Here is a 23,554-nt window from a genome sequence, read left to right as displayed (position 1 = left end):
GGGAGGGGCGAGGAGAGGGACAGTCCCACCGGGCGCTTCGCAGGCTGCGGGGGACTGGGGACAGCGGAGCAGCGAGGAGGGGGGGGTGGAGGCAGGGGGCTTCCCGAAGGTGCACAACCCACCAGGGCTCTGGACCAGCGCTAGCTGGGTGTTTCGAGATGGCAGCAGGCAAGGGCTGCTGGGAAAAGAGGCCTTGGGGATTTGGCAGGGGTGGGGGCCAGCATTCCCTGGGAGTTGGGGTGCTGGCATTGACCTCCAGGCTTGGTGCTGCGATGTGGCCGCCATCTGCCCCCTGACGGGGTACAGGGCCTTTGCACACCCCCACCCCCCCGTCCCTGGAGCTGCCTCACTGCATCCAATCCCAAGCGTCCCCAGAGGCCATCTGGGGTTCTGGAGCTGTGGCTGGCAGGTGGTAATATAAAGAGGAAGGGGTGGGTGCACTTCCCAAAGGGGACAAGGGGCCCACTGCCAAGAACAGCCCCCCCCCGGGACCCAAGGGTGGGGATGGGAGGGAGGGGCTCCCAAGGAGGGCGGGCGGGGTCCTTAGTTTGAGAAGATGCTGGCAGAGAGCCAGTAGCTGCCGGAAACCTGCTGGTGCCGGTAGCGGAGGCGGGAGGGGGAGGGGGCACTGGGAGGCCAAGTTCAAGGTGTGGGGACATTTGTTCCTGGGAAACAGGGGCCCTCTGGAGGCGGGCGCCGGAGGGAGGGTTGGCTGAGTTTTATGATGTTAGTAAAGAGTGAACCTCGCATACGCCCTGTCCTGGCCTCTGAGCCGGGGTGGGAGGCCTGCGGATACAGTGCCCACCCTGCCTCTCGCGGGCCGCACAGCACCAAAGCAGGGCGTCCGGAAAATGGGGCCATTCGGGACACCTACATGACAGAGTCGTGGAGAGGATGTCAGGAGGCGCACGCTTGACACGGCACGCATGACTACCAAAGGAAAAAAATGGTTAAAAAAAAAAAAAAAAAAAAAAACCAGCGCCAGCTTCCTGCCCAGCCCCGGGGGCCCTGGCCCGCTCCCAGGTGGGGGGCCCCGTGGCGGGAACAGTGTCTCCCCAGGCTCTGCTGAGGACCTCTGCCAGCAAACTGCCTCTCCAACCCGCACCGGCAGGTCCCTCAGCTGCCTCCCCAGTTATGTAAGCGTCACACAGGTGGGCAGCTGGGGCTCCGTGCCATGTGGGTCAGAGGTATCCAGGGCCACACCTCACCTGCAGCCCCAGGGCGGGCTGGGCGGGTCCCCACGCACGCCCAGCCCCACTGCCTCATCACCCAGAACCCCGGGCACAGCGGCCGCGGGCTCCCATTCGCACCATGCATTAGCCGCGGGAGCAGAGGGGGTGCGAGCCCTGTGCCTGCCGCCGTGCCCGGGAGGAAGGTGAGTGCCAGGGCCCGCGGGCCTTCCCGGCAGCCCCTCTGCGCAGGTCCCGGGGGCAGGAGAACGCTGGCAGGGGCTGAGCTTGGAGGGGAGCTCCTCTGTACTGAGTGGTCGCTTAGCGGGGGCCCTGGGCTTTGCGGGGGGCACCGGCTTCCCCTGTGCTGGGGGGGGGTTCAGGGGAAGCGGCGGTAATGTGCCTTTCCCCTCTCCCTCCCCACCCCCGGGGGCGGCAAGTACCTTCTCCAGGCTTCTGGAAGGCAGCTTTTCCCCTCCGTGGGAGAGGGGACACCTAAGACCAGGCCAGGGAGCCAGCCGCGGTAGAAAGCTCCAGGCCAGGACCGGAGCAGCCCCCAGGCGGCCACCTCCCGGAGCAGGGTGTCGCTCTGCCTGGCGCCCAGCTCGACAGGCTGTAAATTGCAGGAGCTGGTGAGCCCCGCCCAGGCGGGAGGGCGACTGCCCCCTGGGCCAGCCGGCTGGCCGGGCCCGTGACTCACGCTGTGTCTCTGTTGCAGGGCGCTTGGGCCTAGCCAGGCCTCTCTGGGGCTGTCCTGGGCCAGCGCGCGCGGGGCGCAGCTCCCTCCCCCCCACCATGCCAGAGGTGCTGCTGCTCAGGGCTGCCAGCGCCAGCCTGAGGACTGCGTAAGGAACGAGGGTCCCCGCTGCCCCCCACCCCGGCCCCCAGGCTCAGCGCCTCCACCTGCACCCCCGGCCTGGGCTGGGGGCTTCTCTCCCCACTCCGTCTCCTCTTACTCCTGAAGGACCCAGGAGAGCCCACTGGGCACCGGGATGAGCGCCAACTCAGTACTAAGCACCCGCACCTTCCCGTTTCTCCCCCTGGGTTACAGGCAGAAAGCGGAGGCTCAGAGGGGCCCCCTGACCCGTCCGGGGCCACACAGCTGGTCAAGGGCTTTGAGCCCAGACAGTTCTACGTGGCTGTAAGCATTCACTGAGCACAGAACAGAGGCCTGGCCGGCAGCAGACATAAGCAGGAAACTGATCCTCGTGGAGAATGTGGGCTCGCCCAGATTTAAGTGCTACACACACACACACACACAAATACACACACAAGGACAACTGCCGAGGGGCTGGAGCCAACCAACACTTCCTGAGTGCACGCAGCAGGTCCCCAGGGCTGGAGGCAGAGCTGAGTCAGGTGTGACCCACACTCTCAGGCAGCTTCCCGCCCTGAGCGTCCCAGGGTAGGAGGGTGAGAAGGTGTTGGGAAAATCTAGGAGGGCTTCCTGGAGGGGGGGGGGTACAGGTGCCTGGGGAACCTCTGGGTTCCGATGGTTCCCATCAGCTCCTCTGGAAGGAGAGGATCAAGACAGAGGTAAACGGGGGCTCGCCCAGCCTCCTCTGCCTCCCCCACGCAGATTCGCTCAGACACGCCCTTTGCTGGCTGTCTTTCCTGACGCGCTGCTGGCAGAAGCGAAACCTGTTGTTGTTGTTTTCTTGCTTTGAGAGCGTGCTCCCGGGAGCCCGCCCTGCGAAAGCCGCCTCGTCCCCATTAAGGGAAGGGGCCGCCCTCCCAGGGTCCTCCTCCTCCTCCCCGGAATTCAAAACCCAGACGGAAACCCAGCTCCCGCTCCTGACCCCAGCTTCCGGCCGGTGCGGACCTGGGAGACAGTGGTGCTGGCTCAGCCGTGGGGTCCCTGCGTCCCACGTGGGAGACCTGGATTGGGCTCCCAACTCCCAGCTCAGCTGCTGTGGGCAAATGGCCGCTCTAGCTCCACCTCCGTCTCTCTGTGAGTCTGCCTCTCAAATAAATAAAATTTCTAAAGATTTATTTATTTGAAATGCAGAGAGAGAGAGAGATCTTCCATCTGCTGGTTCACTCCCAGATGGCTGGGGCTGGGCCAGGCTGAAGCCAGGAGCCTGGAACTCCATCCGGGTCTCCCACGCGGGTGCAGGAGCCCAAGCACTTGGGCCATCTTCCTCTGCTTTCCCAGGCGCATTAGCAGGGAGCTAGGTCAGAAGTGGAGCAGCCGGGACTCCAGCCAGCGCCCATATGGGATGGCGGTGTCCCCAGTGTCACCGATGTCAGCTCCCCGCACCAGGACGCCAGCCCCTACATAAACAGAACTGTCAAAACAAACAGAACACAGAGGCCAGCCAGGCTCCTCGGCCACCTTAGTCCGATCGGGGCCTCGCTCTGGGACGCCGCCAGCTTCCGGAGCGCTGTGTTCCAGCAGAGTGTGATCTTCCAGAAAGACAGGAATACGGCGTTCATCCCCGGGACAGGTGACGGTGTGTCACCTCCCCTGGGGAGGTCACTCGCTGGCCACCTGCCCCGTCCAGAACAGCCGCCAGCCCCGGGAAGGGCTCGGGAGGCTGCGCAGGGCTCGGACTGGTGTAAGATCCGCTCCGGATCGGTTCCGCCGTGAACGTCTTCGGTGTCGGGAGCTCCGATTCCAGGCTGTGCGGCTGTGCCATTGCCCCCTCTGTCACCAAAGGACCCCGCACAGCGGGACACGGATGGCGGGCTGGCAGGCCGGGCGCCGGCAGTGGCCTTAGAACTGATTCAGAGTGACAGAGGAAGGGAGCAGACACCAAGAGGCAGCCCCCAGCCCCGCGGCAGGTGGCCGCGCTGTGTGGGAGCAGCCAGGCCAGTGGCGTCTGCGCTGAGACAGGGGACAAGGACGAGTAGGAGGGGCAAATGTCAGAAGGGCACAGCACGTCCCGCATGGCAGAGGGCCTGGGCTCCAGCTTCTGGCTGATGCGCACCCTGGGTCACATCAAGTACCTGGGTCCCTGACACTCACGTGGGAGACCCGGATGCAGGTCCCAGCTCTTGGCTTTGACTTGGCTCGGCCATGGCTGTCGTGGGTATTTGGGGAGTGAAGCAGTGGGTAGATCGCTCTCTCTCTCCCTCCCCCCTCTCCCCTCCCCCTCTCTCCCTCCCCCCTCCAAGTCTCCGATCTCCAAGGCCCTAGCGAGCTGCAGAGCAAGCAAGGGCGGCCCTGTCATCCGAGTCCTGGCGCTGGACCAAAGTCCACTGCTCGCTGACGGGAGGGAGCCTGCTGGGCAGGAACTGGCCGAGTCCCGGGACGCGGCTTCCCACGCCCTCGTCCTCCTCCCGGGAAACGCAGGCCGGGGGCACAGGCAGTGCGTGGCCCTCGGCTTCCTGAGGCGCTGGCTCTCACGTCGTCATTGTCCTGCCATTCACTGACACAAGTGTAACGAGGTGGCGGGGACGCCGATGGCCAGGTGTTAAACACAGACTCTGGGCCTGCCGGGAGGTCATGGCCCGGGGTGAATTTGCAGGTGGCTCTGCAGCTGTGGATTGCAAAGGCTGCTCAGGTCAAGGTCAGGCCGGAGCCCCCGGTGCTAGGGTCACGGTGTCACCCTGGGCAGCCCAAGTGTAGGGCCCTGTGCCCAATGCATTCACCCTGCTCCTGCCTGAGCCTAGAGCTCGGGGGCCACCGAGCCACATCACAGCGTCTCCTTTGTCCCATAGTGGAGGCAGGACAGGTCCCAGGTACCCAGAGACCTCTGCTCCCCTCTGCCTGGGATGGGAGGCCTCACCCTGAAGCCGGCCTTGTCACCCTGCTGTCCCTGGAGGTCACCATAGCAACACCAAGGTTGTCAGGCCTTGACAGGGGCCAGCGCAGCCCTCCCCCACCCCCGCCCGGGGTTCCTCCCCCTCTCCGGGTCCCCTCCCTTCGTAACCTCCTGGTGTCTGTCTCAGGTTCTTAACCAGACTGCTGCCGGGTGGGCCCAAGTGTGTTTGCAAACTTAGTTTGAATCTGCAGTACCAGCAAGGAGTAAGGCCGAATGTCAGAAGCAGGTAATTGGCCCGGTTTCCGGGGTTCTGGGCAGGGACGGGGCTAGCCCCACCCTGACACACAGATGGGACTTCCTGGAGCCAGGGTCCTACCCTCAGGGCTGCCATGAGCAGCTGCACAGGTTGCACACTGCACAACTGGAGTGGGCTCTGTTTACACAGCTGATGACTGTAAGCTGTCCCTGGCATCGTGCAATTATGCAGTGCGGCACTGTCCCGAGCTGTGCACGGAAATCCGTCTGCTCATCCACCTGGGAGGTGTGGCCGGGTGCACCCCGAGGAGGAAGGGCGCTGAGGGCCAGCAAGGCTGAGATGACAGTGGGAGCCCAGTAACCCCTGGGCTGCGGGTCGCCAGGCCTGGGAGGCGACAGGGGGCTGGGCCAGGGGTGAGGAGAGGGCACTGAGCCCCCAGAGAGAGGCAGACACTTGCCCAGGGTCACACAGCAGATTCCAGCACGGTGGGCCTGGGTCTCCGTGTCCCAGCCCTGGGAGCCTGTGGGGGAGGGGGCTGGGATGGGGGCCTCTGAGGTCCTGGACCCCCTGGCGTCCCTTCCATGGAAGACCCCCGGGAGCCTGCAGGCGGAGGAGGCGCCGGTGGCCCCCACCCGGGGCGGGGGGCGGTCCCAGAGCCTAGACCCCGCCTCCCGGTGCTAACGACTGTTTGCTGTCCCCACCAGCTCCCTGACTGACAGGCAGACGCTGACCAAGGAGTCCCTGAGCCACACGCTCGAGCCCCTGGCCCAGGAGAAGGCCAACGATGTGCAGGTGGACGGCCCAGGTGAGCTGGCTGCGGGCCGTCCCGCGCAGGTTGGGGGGGGCACCACGCCCCTGTCCTCACGGCCATGGCGGCGGCTGCCCGTGTGATGGAGGGAGTCGGGGAAGATTTCTCCTTCTGTAGAGAGACGTAGGAGACAGGGGCCACGGAGGGCCTCGGCCCAGGCTGGGCGACGTCCAGCCGGCGGCCCGGCTCACTGGGGCGAGGGGCAAGGTTGTTTCGGAGGCTTGTAAGGTCACGTGTGTCCCCGGCCTCCTGCCCCAAGGAAGGCCGGGCTGTTTACTCTGATGAGTTATCCAAACGAGCCCGACACACCAGGCCGGCTTTTGTTCGCACTGTAGCAACGGCTTAGAAAAACAAACAGGAAAGGCGCTGGTTGTCGCCCGGGATCTAGGTCCTCTCGGGCGTCGGGCAGTCTGGCCCGCGGCCGGCTCCTCCTTGGAGCGGGCAGCCCGGGGTCCCTGTCCTCACCCCATTTTCTTTAGCCAGCAGGAGCCAGCTGCCGGGGAGGGTCAGGTGGTAGTTGCGGTGGCCGGTGTGTCCCAGACGTGTGTTTGGGGTCACACGGGGCTTTGGGGGGCTCAGGGGAGTGGGTGGCACTGTTTGGAGAGAGGCTCCGTGCAGGGTAGGAGCCAGCCCAGGGGACGGGGGCGCTGTGCACGGCACTGTCCCCTCCAGGTCCGGCCAGGGCCCCGCCCCCTCCACGTAGCAGGCCAGCTGGCAGCCCCCCCGCCAAGGGTGAATCAGGATTCACCGTGGAGCCATCGAGGTCCCGGGAAGCCTGAGGGTCCCGAGTTCTGGGGCCCGGGCTGGGCTGCGCACATCCTGAACCCTCGTTGCCGAAGGGGGAGATGTGGCTGGCTGTGGTGCTGGCCGGGAAGCCGATCCCACTGCCCCTGCCCCTGGGGAGCTGGGAGGTCGGGGGCCGGGGGTGAGCGTGGCCTCCCTCAGCCCCTTCCCCAGTCGTCCAAGGGCACACTGGCATTCCAGGCTGCAGCTGGGCGCCGAAAGAGGCCCCGTGCCACTCAGCCTCTGCTGGGGGCAGGTTCTGCAGTGGTCAGAGGAGCGCAGCTGCTTCCTCATCTGTGAAATGGGTACAAGCGGTCACTCCAGGAACGCGGAGCCGCTGGGGGCCCTCGGACTGGCCTCCCGGCACCTGCGAGGCTGTCCCCCCACCCCCGCTGTCCCCTCCCAGGGCCTGGCTTGTGTGTGCCCTCTCTTTCTTTCTTTCTTTCTTTTTTTTGACAGGCAGAGTGGGCAGTGAGAGAGAGACACAGAGAGAAAGGTCTTCCTTTGCCATTGGTTCACCCTCCAATGGCTGCCGCGGCTGGCGCACCGCACTGATCCGATGGCAGGAGCCAGGTGCTTCCTCCTGGTCTCCCATGGGGTGCAGGGCCCAAGCACCTGGGCCATCCTCCTCTGCACTCCCGGGCCACAGCAGAGAGCTGGCCTGGAAGAGGGGCAACCGGGACAGAATCCAGCGCCCCGACCGGGACTAGAACCTGGTGTGCCGGCGCCGCAAGGCGGAGGATTAACCTAGTGAGCCGGGGCGCCGGCCGTGTGCCACTCTCTTTCTCACACCCCACGCCGGTCTGCTGGACCCCCTGTCCCCTACACGGGCTCAGCGAATTCGAGGGCAGGACTAAAGGGGGAAAGCAGGGACCAGGAGGGGCTCAGAGCCAGCACCTTGTCCATTCCCCCCTCCCCCACCCCATAGGGCAGATGGGGAGGTTGGGGAGCCAGCGGCCAGGCCACAGCAGGGGACTCGGGGTCCTTGACCCGTGTCAGGAAGATATCGGGAGCGGGGGGCGGGGCGCAGTTGCACCCCTCACCCATCCCCTCGGGCACCAGGAACCACAAGCTCCCCCCTCCATGGTCAGTACATTCTGTACCGCTCTGCCAAGTTCCTGGCAGGTGCTTCTCCTTATCGCTGGCTCGCAGCATCCTGAGGCGGGCAGCCCTGCACCCACAGCCCCACAGCCCCAGGGCCCAGCCAGGAGCCACCCCTCCAGGCTGGGCGCTTCCAAGGCTCAGGTCACCACCTCCCTCTCCCGTGGCCGTCCCGCCCCTGGCAGGACCCTGGCCCCTTCATGCCCGCCCTGACCTGACCTCACCCCCAGCCCCGCCCAGGCCTTCTCTCTCTCTCTTTTTTCAAATTGTATTTATTTATTTGAAAGTCAGTGGCGAAGCGGATTAACACCCTGGCTTGAAGCGCCGGCATCCCATATGGGTGCCGGTTCAAGTCCAGGCTGCTCCTCCTCTGATCCAGCTCTCTGCTGTGGCCTGGAAAGCAGTGGAGGATGGCCCAGGTCCTTGGGCCCCTGCACCCACATGGGAGACATGGAAGAAGCTCCTGGCTCCTGGCTTTGGATCTGCGCAACTCTGGCCATTGCGGCCAATTGGGGAGTGAACCATCAATGGAGGATTTCTCTCTCTCTCTCTCTCTCTCTCTCTCTCTTTTTCTCTCTGCTTCTCCTCTCTCTGTGTAACTCTTTTTTTTTTTTTTAATTTTTTGACAGGCAGAGTAGACAGTGAGAGAGAGAGAGAGAGACAGAGAGAAAGGTCTTCCTTTGCCGTTGGTTCACCCCCCAATGGCCGCTGTGGCTGGCGCACCGCGCTGATCCGAAGCCAGGAGCCAGGTGCTTCTCCTGGTCTCACATGCGGGTGCAGGGCCCAAGCACTTGGGCCATCCTCCACTGCACTCCCGGGCCACAGCAGAGAGCTGGCCTGGAAGAGAGGCAACCGGGACAGAATCCGGCGCCCCGACCGGGATTAGAACCTGGTGTGCCGGCGCTGCAAGGCGGAGGATTAGCCTAGTGAGCCGCGGTGCCGGCCTCTGTGTAACTCTTTCAAATAAATAAATACATATTAAAAAAAAAAAAAAGGACTCAGGGCCATCGGGGAAGGTGGAACACATGACTAAAAAAAAAAAATCAGAGTTACACAGAGAGAGGAGAGGCAGAGAGAGAGAGAGAGAGAGAGAGAGAGAGGTCTTCCATCTGCTGGTTCAATTCCCAGATGGCCACAACAGCCGGAGCTGCACCCATCCAAAGCCAGGAGCCAGGAGCTTCTTCCAGGTCTCCCATGTGGGTGCAGGGGCTCAAGGACTTGGGCCATCTTCCCCTGCTTTCCCAGGCCACAGCAGAGAGCTGGAGCCGCCGGGGCAGCCAGACCGGCAGGGGTCCCGGAGCAAAGGCGAACAGAAGGCAGCGAGAGCGGCTCAGCCCGGGGCGGCGAGCAGAGATGCTGTAGGACAGCAGATGGGGGGTGGGGCGGGGGTGCTCCCTGGTCCTGGGACTCTCAGGCCAGTCACTCATCTCTTGCCCGTGACCTCCCCCCGGCACTGGGGCCCTGCCCGCACAGATCCCTCTCTGTCCACAGAGCCCAGCGCTGAGGTCATCTGGCCCTCGGTTAGGCTGCCCCACACCTGGCGGCAGATCGGGTGACTGGGTGCCTGTTAGCCACTTAGCTGCCTTGCTGGGTGATGGGGCAGCCACCGGGTCCTGGCTGTGTCCTTGGTCATGATCTTAGCCTGGGCCTGGGACAGAGCCGACGGTTGTGCACCCGTTAACCGGCCAGGTAGAGAGGTGGGATGACTTGAAGAACTGGCAGCTCAGCCTGATCGCTTAAGCGACTTGACCAGGGGCCACCCCCAGGCTCATAGCCTTGGCACAGCAGGCCTGGCTGGTGCAGGCTCCCTCCTCCCCAGAGCTCTGAGCAGCCCACCAGGGACAAGGCCCCCAGGGCTCCCCTCTATTGACTAACCAGGCCCCAGCCACCCACAGCAGCTCAAGGACCTAGTAAGGTCTTGCCCCGGCTCAGCCGCTAACTTGGAATTCCGTTTCCCCATCTGGGAACGCCCCGTGGTGACAACGCTGCCTGCGGTCTCCCACCTGTTCCCCATGGGGCTGGCAACGCAGGCTTCACTTCACCCAGCCTTGGCCTTCCTCCCTCCGAGAACTTTGTGAGCCAAGTGGACACTGGTGCACAGGGGTTAAAGATGCTGACTGGTTAATGGCTATGTTTGGTTTAGTCCATATAATTTTTTTAAGTAATTAAATTTTTAAAATAATTGTTTTTAACAGGAATGCTCAGGTTTATTTCTGGTAGCTCTTTTTAAAAAATGTTCAGATTGGCTGACGCCTCGGCTCACTAGGCTAATCCTCCGCCTGCGGCGCCGGCACACCGGGTTCTAGTCCCGGTCAGGGCGCCGGATTCTGTCCCAGTTGCCCCTCTTCCAGGCCAGCTCTCTGCTGTGGCCCGGGAGTGCAGTGGAGGATGGCCCAGGTGCTTGGGCCCTGCACCCCATGGGAGACCAGGAGAAGCACCTGGCTCCTGGCTTTGGATCAGCGGGATGCGCTGGCCGCGGCGGCCATTGGAGGGTGAACCAATGGCAAAGGAAGACCTTTCTCTCTTTCTCTCTCTCTCACTGTCCACTCTGCCTGTCTAAAAAAAAAAAAAAAATGTTCAGATTGATTCTTACTTATTTGAAAGGCAGAGATACAGAGAGAGAGAGAGAGATCTTGCATCTGCTGGTTCGCTCCTCAAATGGCCACAATGGCTGGGGCTGGGCCAGGACAAAGCCAGGAGCTTCTTCTGGGTCTCCCACTTGGATGCAGTTTCCCAAGCACTTGGGCCATCTTCTGCTGCCTTCTCGGGTGCATTAGCAGGGAGCTGGATCTGAAGTGGAGCAGCCAGGACTTGAACCTGTGCCCATATGGGATGCCGGCACTGCAGGTGGAGGCTTTACCCACTCTGGCACAACACCGGCCAGGCATAGCTATTTCTTACATGACAAGAATACTTGAGATCGCCCCTTAGTGCAGAGCCGAGTGCGTCAGTACTGAGCACAGCCACCAGGTGGCACACTAGAGCTCCTGAGCTGTGTGGGTTTTTCTGAGAAATCCAGCTCCTTTCTGAGTTCTAGCAGGTGCGCGCAAGTGGAGCAGCCGGGACCCGAGCCGGCACCCATCTGGGATGCCAGTATCACAGGTGGCAGCTTTCCCTGCTACGCCACACCCTGGCCCCTAAGTTTTATCTGTTTATGAGATACAAAGGCCGAGCTCTCACCTGCTGGTTCACTCCCCCAAGTGTCTACAATGGCCGGGGCTGAGCCCTGCCGAAGCCGGGAGCTGGAACCCAGCTACCTGAGCCCTCCCTGCTGCCTGCTAGGATCTGTGGCCGCAAGCAGCTGGAGCCAGGAGCTGGGGCCCGGACACAGAGCAGGTGCAGAGGCGCGGGGCATGGGTGCCTTACTGGGCTCCTAGCAGCTAAGCCAAATGCCTGTCCCGCAGTGTGCAAATTCTTGTCTGTACCAGAGCGGCTGTAAACGTGCAAAGCTTTCCGCTCGGGGGAAGATCTGGCAACAGATCTCAGCACTGCCCTGCCTCTGCTCACCTTGGCCTTTGGCATCTGGCTTCTTTCTGGGCACGGGTTTGAGTCTCCTTCGTGTTCAGCCTCATTTGAGAGAGAGAAAGGGAGGCAGAGGAGACAGGCGAGATCTCCCCTGGGTTGGTTCACTCCCACACGCCCACATGGACCAGGGCTGGATCAGGCTGACCTCAGAAGCCCGAGACTCCATCCGGGGCTCGCCCCTGCCACCCTGCGACTTAAGTCATCACTGGCTGCTTCCCCGGGTCTGCACCGGCCGGAAGCTGGAGTCAGGCGGGGATGCAGCTGGCCATCAAGCCTGGACACTCCAATGGGGGATGCAGCTGGCCATAACCTCTGGGCTCCAGCCTCCCCCAGCCCTGCCCATCCCCACCCACCCCTTGGCTCTCTGCAGGCTACAGCAAGCTGGGAGGGGAGGGGTTGGTCACCCTGCCGAGCAGGAGTGTCAGGGTCAAGGCTTTGAACCCAGGTCTAGAGTCCTCCCCAGCCACGCCCCTCTCCGTCCCGCTGTCCCTTGCCGGGTTGCACGGCAGCGGCTGATGTCCAGGGCTGTGCGTCCTTGGGGTCAGCCCGCGCGGGGTCCCGGAGCGGGGAAGACTGAGGAGCGAGTGGAGAAGGCTCAGCGGCCCTTGACTCGCACCCCTGCCTGGGGGCCCTGGGCTCCTCCTCCCCCTGGGCCTGACTCAGGCCGTGGTCTCCGCCCGCAGAGGAGGCGCTCTGGACCACTCGGGCCGACGGGCGCGTGCGCCTGCGCATGGACCCCGGCTGCTCGCAGCTCCCGTACACCGTGCACCGGATGTTCTATGAGGCGCTGGACAAGTACGGGGACCTCAGCGCCCTGGGCTTCAAGCGCCAGGACAAGTGGGAGCACGTCACCTACTTCCAGTACTACCTGATCGCCCGCAAGGCTGCCAAGAGCTTCCTAAAGGTGAGAGCCCCGGGACGCCTGGGCCCCGCCGCCCCCAGCCCTGCCTCCCCAGCGCCCCCTAGGCAGGGCCCTCAGAAATAACAGCTGTAAAAGCCACTCCGGTTGCTGGGCGGGGCCCGGCACTGAGTGTGCGTGGGCCCTGGAGGCCCCCTTTCCCGGGGAGGGGAGGGGGCGGCTCACTCCAGTGGGGGGGGCTGCGCTGTTGAGCGGCGGATTCCCCCCAGGGAAGTCTCTGGCTCGGTGGTCCCTGAGATAAATCCACAGGGCCCCCGCAGCCTGGTGGGAGGGCAGGAGCTGCCGCAGGGCCCCCTTCCCTGCCCGGCTGACCTGGCCCGTCTGTTTTGGCCTGGAGCTCGGCCTGGAGCGAGCCCACAGCGTGGCCATCCTCGGCTTCAACTCCCCGGAGTGGTTCTTCGCGGCGGTGGGCACTGTATTTGCGGGGTGAGTGGCAGGGTGGGGTCTCTACAAGTGGGAGGTGGGCAGGGAACTTTGTAGAGGGCCCCCACCCACGCCCCCCATGTCCCAGCTCTTCCCTGGGGTGCCCTGCCTGGGCCGCTGGGGCTCATGGGGGCTGGAGGCTTCCGGGTATGGGGGTCGGGGTGGGCCCTGTGCACCTGCCCAGACCAAATCCTCTGGGGTCTCCAACAGCGGCATCGTCACCGGCATCTACACCACCAGCTCCCCGGAGGCCTGTCAGTACATCGCCCGGGACAGCCGCGCCAACGTCATCGTGGTGGACACGCAGAAGCAGCTGGAAAAGATTCTGAAGGTGTGGGGACCGGGCAGGGGCAGGGGCAGACGCTCAGCGGCCTCCCATCTGGGGTCTCCACTCACCCTCCACAGCAGTCCACCCAACACACACGCATGCAAGCCTACACACATGCATGCACGTGAACACACGCACACATGAACACATGCACACACACAAATACATGCACACACATGCATGCACGTGAACACATGCACACATACACACACAAGCATACGCACACACACACACATACACACAAGCAGACACACACGTGCACACATACACACATGCATACACACATGCATACACACATGTGCATGTGTGCACACAAGCACAAACATGCACACATGCGTGCACATGAACACATGCACACACACGCACACAAGCATACACATACATGCACACTCATGCACACACACGCATACACATGCATACACACATATGAACACACAAGCATGTGTATGCACACACGAACACATACACGCACATATGTGTGTACATACGCACACATGCACACACGTGTACACAGTATACACATGCACATGTACACACATATGAACACACATGCATTGTGTGCACACATGAACACATGCATGCACATATACATGTGTGCATATGCACGCACATGCACGCACACACGTATATGCACGCACATGCACACACACACGTATATGCACACATGCACACACGCACGCACAAGCATGTACATGCAGACATACATGCACACACATACACACATGCATACACTCATGCACACAAGCATGTACATACACATATGTGCACACATGCACACACACATGTACACGCATACATGCACACACACGCACACACACACAAGGCTGGGCAATGGTTGCCTGCCTGTTTGGCAGGTGAGGAAGCTGAGGCCCACAACACTCCAGCGACACGCTCCAGGTCACTCAAGCAGTGAGTGACAGGGCCGCACTAGGACTTCCGGCAGCGCGCTGCCTCCGTGGCTTTTCCATCAGGACAGCGGGGTGACGGGTGTGCGCCTGCGGGTGGCACCGAGTCTCAGGGGTGAACAGCACTGCAGGCTGGGAGTTGAACAAAGTCAGATGCCCACAGCCCATACCAAGGGCCCGGATTCAAGTCCTGCTTCCACTCCTGACTCCTGCTTCCTGCAAACGCACCCCGGGAGGCAGCAAGTGGTGGTTTAAGTGCTTGGGCCCCTGCCACCCCCGTGAGAGACCCACATGGAGCTCCTAGTTCCTGGCTTCAGCCTGGCCCAACCCCAGCTGATGTAGGCATTTGGGGAGTGAGCCAGCAGATGGAAGCCCCCACCCCCACCCCACAAAATCTTTTGCCTCTCAAAGCAAATAAATTTACAAAGAAATAAATGCATTTTTTAAAAAAGAATTCCTGCAGGTAGCAGGCCCAGGCTGCAGCCCAGTCACTAAGACAGAATTCCCTGGACAGCACGCCCAGGTCAGAGAAAGCTGTAAAACAGCTCCCTCTGCAGGCCGCGGTGCTCACAGCAAAACCAAGTGCGAAACGCCCTTTGTAACAGAGCAGGGGTTGGACGAGCCGCCAACACCGTGACCGTCCACACTGGTGACCATTCCAGGCTTCCGTGAAGGAGCCAGACTCTACCCTTCCTGGGGAGAACCCTTTTTTTTTAAGATTTTATTTATTTATTCAAGAGGTAGAGTTACAGAGGGAGAGGCAGAGAGAAAGAGAGAGATCTTCCACCCACTGGTCCAAATGGCCACAAAGGCCAGAGCTGGGCCAGTCTAAAGCCAGGAGCCAGGAGCTTCTTCCGGGTCTCCCATGTGGGTGCAGGGGCCCAAGGACTTGGGCCATCCTTCATTGTTTCCCAAGCGCATTAGCAAGGATCTGGATCAGAAGTGGAGCAGCTGGGACTCGAACCAGGGGCTCTGATGTGGAAGGCAGGAGTCCCAGTGGCAGCGTAACCTGCTGTGCCACAATGCCCCATCCCTTTTCCACTGAATTATTCCTCCTGGGACCACTGCACAGCTCGGCCCCCACGGCCACACCGTGCTCCATGTGTGCTCACAGGGCGTGTTCCCCAGACTGGGTGTCTGGGGCACCTATCCCCCACTGTCCTCGTCCCCAAGTTCTCATGCTGGGGAACTGGGGGTTCTGCCGGGTCAGAGGTCAGAGGTGGGGCTCCCCCAAAGCCTTGGCCCAACAGAACCATCGGGGGAGATGGGGCTACATTTGGGAGGTGACCTTGGCCTTGCTGAAACCCGGGGTGGGGGTCCCGTCCCTGCAGATCTGGAAGAATCTACCGCATCTGAAGGCCGTGGTGATGTACCGGGAACCCCCTCCTAAGCCGATGGCCAACGTGTACACGGTATGCGAGTGGGCCCGGGGGTGGTGGGCTCGCCACCCCGCCCCCGACTCCGCCAGCAACTCCCCTGCGCTCGCCCGCCCCTGCAGATGGAGGAGTTCATGGAGCTGGGAGAGGACGTGCCCGAGGAGGCCCTGGACGCCATCATCGCTGCCCAGCAACCCAACCAGTGCTGCGCGCTGGTCTACACCTCGGGCACCACTGGCAACCCCAAGGGCGTGATGCTGAGCCAAGACAACGTAGGCGGGCAGCAGGCTGCGGCCGGGATCGGCAGGGCAATCCACCCGCCTGGGGGACAGGGGAGGCCTGCCCCTGGGGGGACCTCAAACCCGCAGCCTCAAGCCCCCACTGCAGCTGTGCACGCCGCTGGGACCCATCTGCCTCCCCCTGCCCCCCCCTCCCAGATCACGTGGACAGCCCGCTACGGCAGCCAGGCAGGTGACATCCAGCCCGCGGAGGTCCAGCAGGAGGTGGTGGTCAGCTATCTGCCCCTCAGCCACATTGCTGCCCAGATCTACGACCTGTGGACGGGCATCCAGTGGGGAGCACAGGTCTGCTTCGCCGAGCCCGACGCCCTGAAGGTCAGTGTGCCCCCCGGGGTCAGGTGGGTGTACGGGGTGGGGTGGGGTGTGGACAGGGCCTGCCCAGGGGCCCGAATTCTTTGACTGGCCATTAGCCCAGCCTGACTCCCCAGGAGCAGACAGGAAGGGAAACCGACAACACCACACAGTGGGTGTTAGGCGGGGGTCCTGGGTCCACTTGGTCATTTGGAATGGGCGGGCTTCAAAGAGGGTCACGAGGTCACAAGGCAGCCACGCCCCTTCCTGCGTCCCAGCCCCATGAACTGCACCTGTCTTTGGACGCTTATTTCATTAAAGGGGGGGGGGGGTTAATCTGAGAGACAGAGACAGAGAATCTTCCATCTGCTGGTTCACTCCCAAAAGCCCCCAGCAGCTAAGGCTAGGCCTGGCCAAAGCCACAAGCCAGAAACTCCATCCGGGTCTGTCACGTGGGTGCAGGGCCCAGTTCTTGAGCCATCAGCTGCTGGCTCCGAGGTTGCCCAGTGGCCGGAACAGGAAGCAGTGTCTTAGCTCTTGCACAAGATGCCCACTCTGGACCCTTGAAACCATGAGGGGAACTCCCAGGACCCCCCAGCCTGACCCGGCCTTGTCTCAGCGGCTGCACATCGACACCTGTCCACTCCCAGAGCAAACATGGCTTAGGGGGAGGGTGAGGTCGCACCAGAGCAAACATGGCTTAGGGGGAGGGCGAGGTCGCATCAGCCCCACCAGGGCTGGGAAGGGACGGAGCGGGGCAGCCCCAAAGCACCCGGCCCCCCGGGGAATCTGACGACTTTGGGATTCTACTCGCTAACAAAAGCGAGGAGCCAGCTTGGAGCCGACGTGTGCCCATGCCAGTGACCATGTGCAGCGGGTGTGCTGTGGGGGTGCACAGCCTCCCGGACCCGGCTGGGCCTGACCCTGCCTGTCTCTCCCTGGCGGAGGGCAGGGCAGCCTGGTGAACACCCTGCGCGAGGTGGAGCCCACGTCCCACATGGGGGTGCCGCGGGTGTGGGAGAAGATCATGGAGCGCATCCAGGAGGTGGCGGCTCAGTCTGGCTTCATCCGGCGCAAGATGCTTCTGTGGGCCATGTCGGTGACCTTGGAGCAGAACCTCACCTGCCCTCACAGGTACCAAGGGCCTGGGGGCCTGGTAGGTGGCCGGGCTGGGTCATGACTGAAGACACAGGCAAAGGCCGGTTCCGTGGCTCAGTAGGCTAATCCTCCGCCTTGCGGCGCCGGCACACCAGGTTCTAGTCCCAGTCGGGGCGCCGGATTCTGTCCTGGTTGCCCCTCTTCCAGGCCAGCTCTCTGCTGTGGCCAGGGAGTTCAGTGGAGGATGGCCCAAGTGCTTGGGCCCTGCACCCCATGGGAGACCAGGAGAAGCACCTGGCTCCTGCCATCGGATAGGCGCAGTGCGCCCTCTGTAGCACGCCGGCTGTGGCGGCCATTGGAGGGTGAACCAATGGCAAAGGAAGACCTTTCTCTCTGTCTCTCTCTCTCACTGTCCACTCTGCCTGTCAAAAAAAAAAAAAAAAAAAAAGACACAGGCAAGGATCTGACCGTCCAGGCTTGTCCCTGTGCCCCCCAGACAGAGACCCCATCAGTGGCTGAGCTGGGGCCTCTCCCTCTTCCCAGCCCCCATCTTTGGGGCCTCCCTGGAAGGTCCGACTCGACACAGCCCCCTGACCCCAGCAGGTGCTTGGAAAAGGGGCCACAGCTGTGGGGCTTTACCATTCCCGGCCACCCCAGCGTCCCCAGTGACACTCAGAGCTCACCCTTTTGATGGCTTTTTAGAACCCTCCAGAACCAGTGACACGCCCCTGGCCTGGCCTCAGCGTGCAAATGGGCGGCGTGGCAGTGTGTGCCATGGTATCGTGCATCCCGGGGCGTGTGCGCATGGCTGTGAGCACGCAGCTCCACGTGCAGTTTTGAGAAACAAATGTGCATGAGCCCAGCACGTGCAGGCTTCAGATGGGGTCATCCACGGTGTCTCCGTGTGTCCAGGGGCCTATGCGCTGAGCCTCTGCCCATGCGTGCTCTCGTGTGTGTAGATTTGCATGCACCTCTGTTGCATGCACGCAATCCCACTCCTACATCTGCATGCGCGTTCGGGGGGCACCGCCATTTAACAAGGGGCCCGGGCATTGGCACCAACCAGTCAGCTCAGACACCTGGGAGGCCTGTGCGGGTGGGGACCCTCCGGCTGCCACCCTGTGCCTCGGAGCCCGTGAGCACCCTTCCTTCCGCTGCCAGCGACCTGAAGCCCTTCACGAGCAGGCTGGCGGATTACCTGGTGCTGGCCAAGGTGCGCCAGGCGCTGGGCTTCGCCAAGTGCCAGAAGAGCTTCTACGGGGCGGCCCCCATGACGGCGGAGACACAGCACTTCTTCTTGGGCCTCAACATCCGGTTGTACGCGGGCTACGGCCTCAGCGAGACCACGGGCCCCCACTTCATGTCCAGCCCCTACAACTACCGGCTCTACAGGTGAGCGCCTAGGCCACAGCGCGCGCGGACAGGTGCGTGTGGGCGCGCGCCCGGGCCGAGCGACCCTCCCCCCCACCCCCGTCTCTCCGCCTTCTGGTGGGCGGGGCGACGGTCACTTGGGGGGGCGTGGCTAGAAGCCTCCTCGCCTACCTTGAAATGCCTGCCCGCAGCGCCCCTGGCCCAGGCCAGTCTCTTCCGCTCACCTGCGAATCTTTCCTCGACCCGAAGGGTCCCCTATTCAAACAGAAAGCCCTGGGAGGGGACACCTGCCTGCCATCCATCAGGGGAGACTGGGAGGTGGGGGACCCCAGCTCCCTGCCCCTCCCCCACCAGCTCGGGCAAGGTGGTGCCAGGCTGCCGGGTGAAACTGGTGGGCGAGGACGCCGAGGGCATCGGCGAGATCTGCCTGTGGGGCCGCACCATCTTCATGGGCTACCTGAACATGGAGGACAAGACGAGCGAGGCCATCGACGCCGAGGGCTGGCTGCACACGGGCGACGCCGGCCGCCTGGACGCCGACGGCTTCCTCTACATCACCGGGCGCCTGAAAGGTGAGTGTGGCCTGCGGCCGGCGGGTCGGGGTGGGGGCTTGATGAACTGTACTCCCACCACTACATATATGTTAGTAAAGATTGGTTTATTTGAAAGGCAGAGTGATAGGGAGAGAGAGGTCTTCCATCTGCTGGTTCACTCCCCAACTGGCCGCAATGGCCAGAGCTGCACCGATCCAAAGCCGGGAGCCAGGAGCTTCTTCTAGGTCTCCCGCGTGGGTGCAGGGACTTAAGGACTTGGGCCATCTCCCACTGCTCTCCCAGGCCACAGCAGAGAGCTGGATCGGAAGTGGGGCAGCCAGGACTCGAATCGGTGCCCATATGGGATGCCGGCACAGCAGGCGGCGGCTTTACCCGCTACGCCACTGCGCCGGGCCCTGCTGGAGATTTAAGGGCATACCTAGGATGGTTCTGTGCAAGCACAGTTTGTTAGCTGGCAGAACACAGAGCAGACACACATTGAACGTGCAGCACAGACTTCGCAGAACTCCCCTTCGGAGACCCGGAAGAGCTGGGGGGGGGGGTCCTCCAAGGAAAGGCGCTTTGCCCTTTGTGCCGTTGGGGTTGGGTGGGATGCCAACTGCACCTGCACGAGAATCCTGCATCCCCATTGCACAGGGGAAACTGAGGCTCTGGGAGTGGGTGGGTGACTGCTGGAAGTCAGGCAGGCAGGGGTGGGACTGAGCTCCGGTGCCCTCTGATGGCTGCGGAGGCTTGGACCCCTCAGGGGGCGTGCTGTGCGGTGAGTGAACGCCCCCAGCCTGTCCCTTGTCCATTTCGAGCCTGGCCTGGGGCGGGAGCGGGAGTGGGGGGAGGGGAGGGTTAACCGGCAGTTGCTGGGGCGGGCCGCGAGCGCCACCGCGTGTTTGTCTTTGTAATGGCAGGCGAGGACACTGCGTCCCCGCTCCTGGCAGGTTGCTATGGAGCCAGAACACAGAATTCTAGCCGGGTTGGTGCCTTCCTTCTAGAAACAGCACGATCAGAGGTCAGGGTCATTTCTCCGAATGCATATGCCGCTGGCCCAGCTTGGCTCCTGAGACCAGCCTTTCTCAGTCCCCTGCAGTGCCTCCTTGGAAATTCACCTGTCCACCGTCTCAAGGGGCCAGTTTTTTGGGCTGTGGGCCTTGCGCCAACGCACCCAGCGTCTTAATTTCTGGGGCTTTATCCCTGGGACTGTCTGGCTGTGTCGGCCCTGGAGCCTGAATCTTCTCGTCCAAGACAGCCGGGGCCGTTCCTGGCCGTGGGCGTTTCCATGTGGATTTTAGGGTCATGGTGTTGATCTCCTGGAATTCTGATGGTTACATCCCTGAACCTGTAGCTTCATTTGGGGTCTTCCAGTCCACAAACACGGTACAGCCCCTCCTTCACTTACCCAGTTCTTTTGAACTCCCTCCAACGGTGTGTGCAGTCCCCAGTGTGGCCTTTTCCTCATATTAACTCCTGTGAACTATTTCGGGGGGCTGGTGTAGTGGCACAGCAGGTGAAGCTGCCACCTGCGGCGCTGGCATCCCCATAGGAGCACTAATTGAATCCTGGCTGCTCCACTTCCAATTGCTTGGGTCCCTGCCAACCAATGTGGGAGACCCCGATGGAGTCCCAGGCTCCTGATTCGGCCTCGCCCAGTCCTGGCTGTTGCAGCCATTTGGGGAGTGAATCAGCAGACGGAAGATCTGTCTCTCTCTCTCTCGATCCACCTTTCAAATTAATAAGTAAATATTTTATTTATTTTTAAAAATTTATCATTTATTTGTATGAAAGTCAGTGTTACAGAGAGGGAGAGTGAGCGAGATTGTCCATCCGTGGGTTCACTCTTGGGGCTGGGCCAGGCTGAAGCCAGGAGCATCCTGTGGGTCTCCCGCGTGGATGGCAGGGACTCAGTTACTAAGCCAGCAGGAAGCTGGAGTCAGGAGCAGAGCTGGGAGTGGAACCCAGTGGGACACAGGTGTCTTAACCAGTGCCCGCCACCGCCACGCCCCTGGGCCTGGGTTGAAATCTTAGCTCTGCCACTGACTGACAGGTGGCCTTGGACAAGAGACTGACCCTCTCCTCCCTTCGCCGTCCTCGCCGCAGTCATGAGGACTGAAGGAGTTACTGGCATAAAGCCCTTAGCGCAGTGACGCGGGTGATGGTTCTGAAGCAAAGGCAGGGAGGGGAGTGGCGCCGGCTGCTCAGGGCGCAGGGTGGGGGGCTGTGGCCGAGGGCTCGGGTGAGGATGGGTGGGGGGCTGCCTGCAGGTGCGAGGGGCCAGCTCCAGCAGTGCCGCCTGCTCCTGGCCTGGGCAGCTGTGGCTGAGGCCAGGACTGGGGGTCAGCAGGCGCCCCTGGACTCCAGCCTGTGCCGGGGGCGTGGCCTTGTCTCCCCAGAGCTGATCATCACGGCCGGCGGGGAGAATGTGCCCCCGGTGCCCATCGAGGAGGCGGTGAAGACGGAGGTGCCGATCATCAGCAACGCCATGCTCGTCGGGGACCAGAGGAAGTTCCTGTCTATGCTGCTCACCTTGAAGGTGCGCCCGGGGCTCTGGCTGGGCGGGGCGGGGGGGGGGGCCTGGGCTTGGCCAAGGCACACGGGGGACTCGGGTCACTGCTGCCCCTGCACGGCGGGGCAACAACAGCCCACACAAACCCCTCCCCCCAGCAGCTCTCATGGTGCACCTGCCACCCTCAGGCTCCTCAGCCTCAGGCGGTTCTGGTTCCGGTAGGCCACTGCTCCCGCCAAAGGCAGGGCTGCAGAGTCCTCCCAGAACCGTCTCTAGGACGGAGCTGGCAGCACGGAGGCCCGTGCCGTCAGCTCTGAGCCTCGGGCCTCGTCTCCCACCTGCCTTCGCAGTGCACTCTGGACCCGGACACCTCGGACCCCACGGATAACCTGAGCGAACAAGCCTTGGAGTTCTGCCAGAGGGTGGGCAGCCGGGCCACCACGGTGTCGGAGATCGTGGGGCGGCGGGACCAGGCCGTGTACCAGGCCATAGAGGAGGGCATCCAGAGAGTGAACAGCAACGCGGCCGCCCGGCCCTACCACATCCAGAAGTGGGCCATCCTCGAGCGGGACTTCTCCATCTCGGGCGGAGAGCTGGGTAGGCCGGGGCTGGACGGGGGGCCTGGGAGGCGCCTGTCGGGAAGCAGCCAGGGCTGGCAGGAGGGGACGGTGCGGCCCGTGGGAGCCAGAGGGCCCACAGAAGCCTGGGACCGCGGTCTTGTCTGTGGGACTTTCTCCCTGGATGGCGGTGGAACTGTTAGGCCACCCGGACGTCAGACCACAGAGGGGAAAGCAAGGCCGAGGCGAGGGACCTGGAGAGGAGGGCTTGTAGACCCCCACCCCCTACCCAACCGACACACACCATCATGGCAGTGCGCAGGGCCGCCGGCAGGCAGAGGCCATGCGTGCGTCATCTGTCGCCCCACATGGAGTCGTCTGTTTCCGGGCAGCTTGCGGGGCTGTGGCTCGCGACGCGGGGGCTGCACTTCTGCGCCCAGCACGTGGTTGTTGGCAGGTATCACTGCCTTGCTGGCTGCAGGCCAAGGCCCCGGTCTGTGGGCAACAGCCCCCTCCGGAAGCTGCATGCGTGTGCCTGCGACAGGGCCACTGGCTCAACCCAGAGGGCACGACCCGAGAGCCTGGGACAGAAACTGCTCTCGGGCTCTGCTTTTTATCCACTACTTCCGCAATGGCAGGTGGAAAATATCCAAATGTTGTGTCTCATCCATCCCTAAACGACGGGGTCCAGAGGGTGTGTTGGGTGTGTCCTGTGCGGACTGGGGGCCACAGCGGCGGGAGGCCAGCTCCTTGGCCGGGCCCATCTGCCTCAGTTCCAGACTTGCGGGTCTCCTGAGCCAGGACCTTGGCCACACGCGTCTCACAGAGCTGGGCCTCACGCTTCTCCCCGCTCTCCCTCTAGGTCCCACGATGAAACTGAAGAGGCTCACAGTCCTGGAGAAGTACAAGGACATCATTGATTCCTTTTACCAAGAGCAAAGAAAGTAGCCGGGGCCCGGGGTTCCGGCTCCTGCTGCGTAGGTCCATGGCGGCAGGCCTTTCGAGCCAATTCCTGAGCTCCAGCTCCCTTCAGTCTGGGCCCAGAGCTTCCGGCAGGTCTGCCTGGCGTCCCAGTGGGGGCGTGGCACGGCCGGGTCCACGCCGACAGCTGACATTCTTCGTGTGTGGATAGTTTCAGTACTGCTTTTGGTTCAGGTGACAAATGAGATCAGCTTCCCTTCCAGAAGTGAAGGGCCCGTCATTTGGGGCCTTCGTCCCGGGTAGATTTAACGAGCTGCTAGCGCCCCTAACAGCCGGACCCCTGGTGGGCTGCGGTGGGCGGGGCCTGGGGAGAGCAGTCCCTGCTCAGCTGTGCACTGGCTGCCTGGGAGCCCACCCCTCCGCCTCACCAGCCGGCTTGATGCGTAACAAAGCTATTTGATTATATTTAATGTGTCATTTGAATATTAAACCTTTTAACACAACTGTCCCCGCCTTCTCTGTCAGTTGAGCGGGCAGGGCCACTTCTAGACACAGCAGGTGTTTAACCCGCGGGACTGTACGCAGGAAGTGTGTGAGTGACTGTGACTGCCCCGGCACAAAGGTCGGGTGGAACATTCTAGTAAAAGCAGCTGCTGGGGCCCCTCCCGC

The 23,554-nt window shown here is 62.6% G+C and overlaps 1 protein-coding gene across 10 annotated transcripts in view; it reads left to right on the top strand.

The window, feature by feature from the left end:
• ACSBG1 (acyl-CoA synthetase bubblegum family member 1) overlaps positions 1-23,388 on the top strand; it is a 35,218-nt gene extending 11,830 nt beyond the window's left edge. The window contains exons 1-17 of one of the 10 annotated variants that reach the window (XM_089310791.1): positions 1,238-1,375; positions 1,888-2,014; positions 5,064-5,162; positions 5,837-5,937; positions 7,183-7,296; positions 12,033-12,253; positions 12,606-12,694; positions 12,902-13,022; positions 15,256-15,336; positions 15,423-15,572; positions 15,738-15,914; positions 16,843-17,024; positions 18,150-18,380; positions 18,714-18,931; positions 21,295-21,434; positions 21,758-22,004; positions 22,827-23,388. In XM_089310791.1, coding sequence (XP_089166917.1) covers positions 1,965-2,014; positions 5,064-5,162; positions 5,837-5,937; positions 7,183-7,296; positions 12,033-12,253; positions 12,606-12,694; positions 12,902-13,022; positions 15,256-15,336; positions 15,423-15,572; positions 15,738-15,914; positions 16,843-17,024; positions 18,150-18,380; positions 18,714-18,931; positions 21,295-21,434; positions 21,758-22,004; positions 22,827-22,912 — 2,307 coding nt within the window. In that variant the 5' untranslated portion in view covers positions 1,238-1,375; positions 1,888-1,964 and the 3' untranslated portion in view covers positions 22,913-23,388. Of the gene's footprint in view, positions 1-413; positions 1,376-1,887; positions 2,015-5,063; positions 5,163-5,836; positions 5,938-7,182; positions 7,297-12,032; positions 12,254-12,605; positions 12,695-12,901; positions 13,023-15,255; positions 15,337-15,422; positions 15,573-15,737; positions 15,915-16,842; positions 17,025-17,690; positions 18,381-18,713; positions 18,932-21,294; positions 21,435-21,757; positions 22,005-22,826 lie in introns of those variants that run through there. The other 9 variants (XM_089310790.1, XM_089310789.1, XR_016218379.1 and 6 more) reach the window with 9 other exon arrangements.
• The last annotated feature ends 166 nt before the right edge of the window (positions 23,389-23,554 follow it).

This window comes from Oryctolagus cuniculus, chromosome 12 (genome assembly GCF_051225735.1).
Source record: "Oryctolagus cuniculus isolate XC-2025 breed Fujian yellow rabbit chromosome 12, ASM5122573v1, whole genome shotgun sequence".
Lineage (NCBI taxonomy): Eukaryota > Metazoa > Chordata > Mammalia > Lagomorpha > Leporidae > Oryctolagus > Oryctolagus cuniculus.
The sequence above is the reverse complement of the archived record's forward strand: the minus strand, read 5'-3'. Positions and strand labels throughout refer to the sequence as shown.